Below are 9,071 nucleotides of genomic sequence, written 5' to 3'. Positions count from 1 at the left end.
TCTGCGCATCTGTGACCGCTTATTTAGAGCCTAGCGCGCTCCGCTCCCCTTTCGAGTTTCCATTGGCTATCGTAGACGTCCGTCGGCCTTTATTCCCGCCCCAATGCGGAAGCGGCGAGGTCCTTGCGATCCGACTGTGGATGGGTCCGGACTATGGGGCAGCCCTGGGCGGCTGGGCGAGCCGAGGGGGCTCCCGCGCGGCTGCCGCTCGTGCTCACCGGATTATGGGCCGCCGCCGTGGGCCTGGAGCTGGCCTACGTGCTGGTGCTAGGTCCCGGGCCGCCCCCGCTAGGACCCCTGGCCCGGGCCTTGCAGCTCGCGTTGGCTGCTTTCCAGCTGCTTAACCTTGCGGGCAACTTGGGGCTCTTCCTGCGCTCGGACCCCAGCATCCGGGGCGTGATGCTGGCCGGCCGCGGCCTGGGCCAGGGCTGGGCGTGAGTGGGGCGCGCCTGGGGCGGGGGCGGGGCGCAGGATTGAGGTGTTCGAACCGGATTACGTTAGCATCCGGGTTCTTAGAGCCAGAGCACTCCTTTAGAACCTGGCATGGAAGATGCCAAAGGACTGTTCCTCGCTTAAATACTTACTGATCAGAAGGGGGCTTGGGGTAGATTCCAACTTCCTGGAGTTGATTTCAGTGAGGGGCAGGGACAGACGACCAACTACCACCACATTAAGTAAGCAAGTGATATAAAGTAGACAGGATGAGGGTGTGGAAACAAAAATTAGAATAGGCTGAGAGGAGGATACGAGTTTCAATTTAAAATAAGATGGTCAGTTCTCGCCACTAGAAATATTTGAGGTGAAAGATTTAATAAGCTTGATTTAATTATTCCACTTTCTGTTCAGAAGATCTAACCACACTTTGTCAAGCATAATTGGCCAATTTACGATTAAGAACTTAAATATAAGAAGCCAGGCACCGGTGGCTGTCATCCTGTCATCCTATCTACTCAAGGAGGCTGAGCAATAAGGATTGCAAGTTGGAAGCCATCCCAGGCTGGAAAGTCTATGAGACTCTTATCTCCAATTAACCCACCAAAAGCTGGAAGTGGAGCTGTGGCTCAGTGGTAGAGTGCTAGCCTTGAGCTAAAAAGCTCAGGGACAGTGCCCAGGACCGGAGTTTAATCCCAGGGCTGGTGAAATTGAGGGCAGATTGTTCGAGGCAGAAGGAACAAACCATGTAAAGGCTTTGAGGCAACTGAGTTCCCACCATCTCTAGCAAGGCCAGGGAAACTGGCATAGGGTAGAGGGTGGGGAGAGGGGAAGATTAAGGATGCAGGCCTGTAGGGAGTCACGAGATTTTTGAGCAAAGACAAGACGTGACTTAGGCTTTAAAAGAATCCTTGTGGCCAGGTGCCGGTGGCTCATGCCTGTAATCCTAGCTACTCAGGAGGTTGAGATCTGAGGATCACGGTTCAAAGCTAGCCCTGGCAGGAAAGTCCGTGAGCCTCTTATCTCCAGTTAACTACCACAAAACCAGAAGTGGCGCTGTGGCTTAAGTGATAGGGCCCTAGACTTGAGCTGAAGAGCTCAGGGCCAGCACCCAGACCCAGAGAGTTCAAGCCCCACTACCAACAACAACAAAAAAAAGTATTCTTGTGGCTGCAAGGATGAAACCAGTGAAGGAGTTGCTGCAGTAATGCTGAGGGCAGTTCACGGTGACTTGGATCAAAGTTTTGCCACTGGGTGCTAAGAGGTCAGAAAAAGACCTTATTAAGACTCAGGTGGAAGCCACCTCAGACCTTGGGAAATCTTTAGGCTTGATGAAGGCAGGTGGTTATTTTTGCTTCTTCAGGAGAGGCTCTGGGACTGACCCTGGGCATAATCTGGGGCATTCAGAGATGCTTGGGGTACTGACCTTTGGTGGTCTTTTCTTGCAGTTACTGCTACCAGTGCCAAAGCCAGGTGCCACCGCGCAGTGGGCATTGCTCTGCCTGTCGGGTCTGCATCCTGCGTCGGGACCATCACTGCCGTCTGCTGGGCCGCTGTGTGGGCTTCCGGAACTACCGGCCCTTCCTGTGCCTGCTGCTCCATGCTGGGGGTGTCCTGCTCCACGTCTCGGTGCTTCTGGGTCCTGCCCTGTCAGCCCTGCTGCGGGCTCACTCGGCCCTCCACACTGCTGCCCTCCTGCTGCTGCCCTGGCTCATGTTGCTCACAGGTGTGGAGGCAGGGAGGCAGGGAGGCAGAGGCCCTTAGAGGAGTCAAGCCCTTTGTAGTGGGAGGTGGGATTTCCTGCTGGTCCTGGCAGTGCCCTGGAGACCAAGTCTCAGTGTCATTTATGGAGGAAGAGGGTAGCTTGGAACTCAGCTGAGCATATGGTACTATACCTTACACAAGACGGGGGCTAAATTCCGGCTTTGAGAATCAGGGTAAGATTCTAGATTTCTTGCAGGAGAAGAAAGATCAGAGGAGCCCATGAGGTAAAAGCAAAGGCTGGTATGACTCTGATATGGGTAATGAGGAGCCAGTGAAAATTCTAGGCAGAAGAAGGCCCAGCCACTGGGCTTGGAAGGAGACCTAAAGCAGAAGGCTGATTGCGATGCCATGTCTAGATGCTGCTGATATTCCTTTTACCTCTGACATCACCTAGGATAAAAAAATCAAAGTCCTGTGGCTTTTGTAGGGTACTGGGTTGTGAACTCAGGGCCTCAAACTTGCTAGGCAGTCATTCTCCCTCCGCATCCCAGCTTCCTCCACATGCTTCTTTGGAGATTTTCCCTGACTTCAGTAGATCTTTTCACCCCTCCATCTCCTCTAGTCTTCCTTCCAGGAGCGTTGTGCAGGCTCCAGATGCTTTCCCTTACTTCCTGCTCACTCCTGTATCTGTTTCCACCTGGCTGCTGCCTCTTCCTCACCTGTCAGAAGCCAGGATCTATTTCTTCTAAATCCACAGGACCTCTCCTATTCTCTCCTTTTGATTGTACTAAGATTTGAACTCAGGACCTAGCACTTATGAGGTAGACTCTGTACCACAGAAACCATTATCACTGTCTTAATTCCAGAACATTTTTACCCCTAAGAAGAAACCTTGAATGTAGCAAACAGCCCCTCCCTATTCCTCTCTAATCCTCCCAGAGCTGGCAGCTACTAATCTGCTTTTCTAGCTAAGCACTTGCATATTTGGGACTTCTCATAGAAAGGGACTCTTAAAGCATGTGACCTTTCGTGTCTGGCCCCTCACTTAGCAAAGCCCCACACTACAGTTGATTGATGATTGATTGATTGTGTATGTGTATGCCTGTAATGGGGCTTGAACACATGTCTTTGAGCTCTTACTTGGCTTTTTCACTCAAGGCTAGTGCTCTACCATTTGAGCCATAGCTCTACTTCTGGCTTTTTGATGGTTAATTGAAGATAAAAGTCTCACAGACTTTTCTTCCAGGGCTAGCTTCAAACCAGGATCCTCAGATCTCAGCTTTCTGAGTAGCTAGGAGTACAGGCATGAGCCACCAGCGCTTGACTTGTAGTTATTTAACAGGTACCTATTGCTTGGTGTAGCCAAGATGGTACAAGCTAGTCTACTTTTCCACTGCGATACAGAGTACTGATGTAATTGAGTGACTAAGAATGGTCAGTTTCATGTCTGAGAATTCCTGGAGAGGGGAAAACCTTATTTCATCCCCTTGATCATGGGGCCCAGGGCTTAGGCCTTCACCAAGTTTGTGATACACAGGTGGAAGAGGTCCCCTAGGCAGGGGCTGTCTGCCAGCTCCACCAGCGTATTCCCATTGCCCAGCCTAGGGCTGGCTATTGGGTGGCAACTCAGTGTTTTACTGATAGCAGGAGTCGGCTCTGCTTCATGGCAGGGAGTAAAGGGTGGAGGGCAGGAGCTGAGCTCTGGGAGGGCGGGCTCCGACAGCTGCCCCCTGACCTTCTCTGCTCTCTCTCTGCAGGCAGAGTAACTCTGGCTCAGTTTGCCCTGGCCTTTGTGGTGGACACGTGCGTGGCAGGTGCACTGCTATGTGGGGCTGGGCTGCTCTTCCACGGGATGCTGCTGCTTCGGGGTCAGACCACGTGGGAGTGGGCTCGAGGCCAGCATTCCTATGACCTGGGCTTCTGCGGCAACCTGCAAGCAGCCCTGGGGCCCCGCTGGGTCCTCATTTGGCTCTGGCCCTTCCTGGCCTCCCCATTGCCTGGGGATGGGATCACCTTCCAGACCACAGCTGACGTGAGACTTGCAGCTTCTTGACTCCAGGAGGAGCCAAAACTGCAGGAGGCAGAGGAGAGTGGAGGAGGGGGCGGATAACTCATTTCCCGCTCCACCCAGCAGCAGGAGGGAAACCAGCTGGGCCTTGAACACCTGCAGTGTACAGCTCTGATGCCTTCCTTGGCCTTGCTCCTGCCCGGCTCGGATGCTTCTGTGTCCAGGGCTCTGGCCTTGTGGCTTTGCCCTTTGGGAAGAGAAGGGTCTAGCATAGGGGCTGCTCAGCCGGCTTGGCTGCCCTCTGCCAGGCTAATAAAGCACCTACGTGGTTCTTGGCCCCACACTCCATCTCTGCTGGGTTTTTGGGTTTGTTGTCCTAGATGCTGTTTTTGGTTCCTGTGGTTGTCAAAGAAACCTGAGGGGCCAGGGCCTTGCCCCCTCGGACCCATGTGTTACTGGATCAGCACTTGATTGCTTCTCTGTAGTATGAGTCTCATGGAATCATGGGACCTGTGGCAGCAGTTTGGCTGCTGCTTTTGTGAGTGACAAGAATATGGGGTAGTAAACAGAGGAGGCAGGATTTGTACCCAGATCTTTGTGCTTTGCACAAAGCTGAGCAGGAGGAAAATGAGGACCAGACATGTCCTGAGGATAGTCAAGCATCTGTGAGAGGTGATGCTGAGCGGTCGGGGAGGCCCGCATCCCTGGCTCTTTGGGAGCTGTTTATTCAACGTTTTATGGAAAAACATGAACAGCTAAATGTAGCAGGCTTCAGAAAAAAAAAGACTAGGAAATAGCAGAAAGCCAAAGATCCTGACACTCACCATTTGTGCAACTCAGAGCAGAGAATCAGAAGTCAAATTGATGTGTTTCCAAAGGGAGAGACCCAAAAGCATGGCAGATTGCCCCCTAGAGCCAGTACTTCCATCAACTTTGGAATGGGGGGAAAATCCATATAGTTTGCTCTGTGTGCTACCCTCCTGCAGTCACCACCTGGAGTGAGATGGGGCACAGGGTTATTTGAAGGAGAAACTGGACCATTAAAGCTCTGGGTGTCAGGGGTACTGAGGGGGCTGGGGATGAGGAAGCTGGACCAAAAATGAAGATTGCAGAAGTCTATAATGTTTGGCTGCCCCATGAAATGGCAGGCTTGTCCCCTCCAACCTCCCAGGGGAGCCCATCTTCCTGACAGCCTCTGCCCATACTCTCAGAGGTCATTAGGTGTTTTCTCTTCTTTTGTTTTTGTTTTCCAGTTGGTCTGCTCTATTGCTATCGCTGTATGTAAACAAAAAAGACACTAGGAACTTCATGTGCCTGGCACTGTGTACTGTATATAAACACTCCTCTTCTGCATCAACTCACTTTTTTTTTTTTTTTTGTCAGTCGTGGGGCTTGAACTCTGGGCCTGAATGCTGTCCCTCAGCTCTTTAGCTCAAAGCTAGCACTCTACCACTTGAGCTACAGCGCCACTTCCAGTTTTCTGGTGGTTTATTGGAGATAAGAGTTTCACGGACTTTCTTGCCCGGGCTGGCTTTGAACCGTGATCCTCAGATCTCAGCCTCCTGAGTAGCTAGGATTACAGGTGTGAGCCACAGGTGCACGGCTTCACCTTCTTAATCATGAGGGGATGCTAGAGAATATTTATAGGCCAGGCACCAGTGGCTCACATGTAGCTACTCAAGAGGCTGAGATCTGAGGATCGAGGTTCAAGGCCAGATGGGGCAGAAAAGTACATGAGACTCATCTTCAACTAGGCAGCAGAAAGCTGGAAATAGAGCTATGGTTCAAGCGGAAGAGGGCCAGCCTTGAGCAAGGAAGCCAAACAAGAGCACAAGGCAATGAATTCAAGCCCTGATACTGTACTTATAAAACTCCTCTACCTGAGCTGGGCGCTGGTGGCTCACGCCTGTAATCCTAGCTACTCAGGAGGCTGAGATCTGAGGATCGCGGTTCAAAGCCAGCCCGGGCAGGAGAGACCGTGAGACTCCTATCTCCAATAAACCACCAGAAAACCGGAAGTGGCGCTGTAGCTCAAGTGGTAGAGCGCTCGCCTTGAGCTGAAGAGCTGAGGGACAGCGCCCAGGCCCAGAGTTCAAGCCCCACGACTGACCAAAAAAAAAACAAAACAAAACTCCTCTACCTGTTGGAGAAAGTTAGTTTCCTTAAAGGCTGTTGTTTCCTTCACTGCCCTGTCTTCCTCTTTCTTTTGCTTCTGTTTGATGTTTGTGCTTAAGTGTCTGAATTTTATATAAACGCAATCATAGTGAGTTTATTCTACAATGAATGACTTACCTTTTCACTCAATAATTATGTCTGTGAGATGTCTGTCACCAAATGATTGCATGTAGTGGTGTAGCATTTCCTTTCTCTGCTGTGTGGCGGTCATTTGTATGAATATACACCTTTTTCTGGCCTTTTTAATCCGCAACCTATCTGTGGGGACAAGAACTTTGCTCTTCCACATCAGTTTTAGGATCAGCTTGTCAAGATTCAGCAGTGAAACCCACTGGCTCTCTCTACATCAGTTTGGAAATGAGCATGTCCATGAAATTGAATTTTCCAGTTCATGAACACAGTGTATCTCCTCACTGAATGTTTCCAATAAAGTGAGACTTTTCTCATAAGGATGCCTTTTGGTGTATTCTTAAGTATTTAATATTTCAATGCTGTTATATCTGGTTTAGGAAAAGAGGTCATATCCAGCACATCTAAAACTCAACATGCAACTACTTGTAGATTCTTCTGAGTTTTCTGAATCTACAGTCCTGTTTCCTTCAATTTGTTTTGCATTTTTTGTTCTCCATCCTTCTTGCCCTCCTATAAAAGAGTCCACTATATATTGTAGGAGCCCCTTCTTTCTGACTTTAGAGGGAGTTTAATGTTTCACAATTAAACATGACCTTAGCTTCCCAAACATTAAATTTAACAGTATTAAATGAGATGCAGATTTGTTTTCTTCTTTCTGTTTTAGACAGTTTCATCATGTGGCTTTGGCTGGTCTGGGACTCATGCTCCTGCTTTAGCTTCCTGAGTGCTGGGATCGCAGGTTTGTGCCAACAGGTGCTGTGTAACTGGGGTCTTTATAAGTGCTTGTGTCCGGTCATGGGGCCTGAACTCTGGGCCCGGGCGCTGTCCCTCATCTCTTCAGCTCAAGGCTAGCACTCTACCACTTGAGCCACAGCGCCACTTCTGGCTTTTTTTTTCTGCTTATGTGGTGCTGAGGAATCGAACCCAGGGCCTCATGCATGCAAGGCAAGTGCTCTACCACTGAGCCACCTTCCCAGCCCTCTACTCAGCTATTGAGTTTTACATGTGAAACAAATTTTAATCACTTTTTAAAAGCCAGATCAATCATTCTCTTGCTCTCTACTGATTTTAGATTGATTTATTTATTTTGGTGCTTGTTCTGGGATTTGAACTTGGGGTTTAGACGCTGTCTCTGAGCCTTTGCTGCTCAAGGTTAATGCTCTATCACCTGAGCCACCACAGCTCCACTTCTGGCTTTGTGGTGGTTAATTGGGGGTAAGAGTCTCATGGACTTTCCTACCTTGGCTGGCTTGTCCAGCCATGATCCTGAGATCTCAGCTTCCTAAGTAGCTAAGATTATAGGCATGAGCCACCATACATACCCAGCTCCCCCCCCCTCTCTCTCTCCATATATATATATATATATATATATATATATTCATTTTTTGCCAGTCCTGGGGCTTGAACTCAGAGCCTGAACACTGTCCTGGAACTTCTTTTGCTCAAGGCTAGCACTCTACTACTTGAGCCACAGTGCCACTTCCAGCTTTTTCTGTTTATATGGTACTGGGGAATGGAACCCAGGGCTTCATGCATGCTAGGCAAGCACTCTACCACTAAGCCACATTCCCAGCCCTTATTTATTTATTTATTTTTTTAATATAAAGCAATCTTAGAGGAGAATGCCTCTTTGAAAAGATACTGTAACTAAAAACTGAAAATAGTTTAGAATTCAAATCATTGGGAAAAAATTCATACTCAGAAGAGCTGATAACAGAAGAAAAGGATATGAGAAAGAGAGAAGAAAATCAGGATCAATCTTTTCTTTTTGGGAATGGCCCTCAGTCAGATACGAGCCTTAATTAGGAAGTCCAAGGAGAACAGAGAAAGAGGATTGGGGAGAGACATCAATGGAAGCCAGCAGCAGCAGCAGTAGTGTTCCGAGAACTGCAGACTGCACACCTATCTTCACCCACAGCGAAACAAACAGTAAGTATACAGGCAAGTCACAACATTGAAAACCATTGAAAAAGGTGGTCAGCAGTAGAAATGACATGGAAATGGACACATGGCCGCAAGTAAAATAATTTCCAACTTCAAATATTATGACTCAACCAAACTAGCGCATGTATAAACTGAATAAAGCAATGGTCAGACAAGCAGTGCCTTAAGTATTTAACTCTAATGACTTAAAAAGGTAGCCATGAGCCAGGCTCAGGGGCTGATTATGTAATTCCCAGCTACTCAGGAGGCAGATATCCAGAAGATAAAGGGTTAAGGCCAACCCAGGAGGTGGGGGAGTTCATGAGACACACCTGTGATCCCAACTGCAGCGGAGGTTGTAGGGAGGACTAAGATGTGAGGTTGAAACTTGGCAAAAATATGAGACCTCACGTCTGAAAATTAAGTAAATTAAAAACTGACTAGAGACATGGCTCACGTGGTAGAATGTCTGCCTAGCAAGCTTGAGGACTTGAGTTCAAACCCCAGCACCACCAGAAAGAGAACAAAAGGAAAGGAACCTATGAATATATTTTCACCAAGTAAGGAACAAACTAAGAAGATGTGGAACCCAGGGAATAGGGGACCCTCAGAGAATATTCTTTTTTCTTTTTCTTCCAGTTGTGGGGTTTGAACTCAGGGCCTGGGTGCAATCCCTGAGCTCTTTTGTTCAAGGAAG

General features: G+C 48.9%; 1 protein-coding gene across 1 annotated transcript; it reads left to right on the top strand.

Annotated features, from left to right (window-relative positions):
- The first annotated feature begins 127 nt into the window (after window positions 1-127).
- On the top strand, window positions 128-4,487 carry LOC138824345 (probable palmitoyltransferase ZDHHC24). Its single transcript, XM_070018171.1, has 3 exons — window positions 128-434; window positions 1,881-2,158; window positions 3,894-4,487. Exons 1-3 carry the CDS (start codon window positions 154-156, stop codon window positions 4,187-4,189), a joined length of 855 nt encoding a protein of 284 aa, XP_069874272.1. The 5' UTR covers window positions 128-153; the 3' UTR covers window positions 4,190-4,487.
- The last annotated feature ends 4,584 nt before the right edge of the window (window positions 4,488-9,071 follow it).

This window comes from Dipodomys merriami, unplaced genomic scaffold, assembly GCF_024711535.1.
Source record: "Dipodomys merriami isolate MVZ:Mamm:240054 unplaced genomic scaffold, mDipMer1.0.p SCAF_128, whole genome shotgun sequence".
Lineage (NCBI taxonomy): Eukaryota > Metazoa > Chordata > Mammalia > Rodentia > Heteromyidae > Dipodomys > Dipodomys merriami.
Note: the sequence above shows the minus strand (reverse complement) of the source record. Positions and strands in the feature narration are given on the sequence as shown.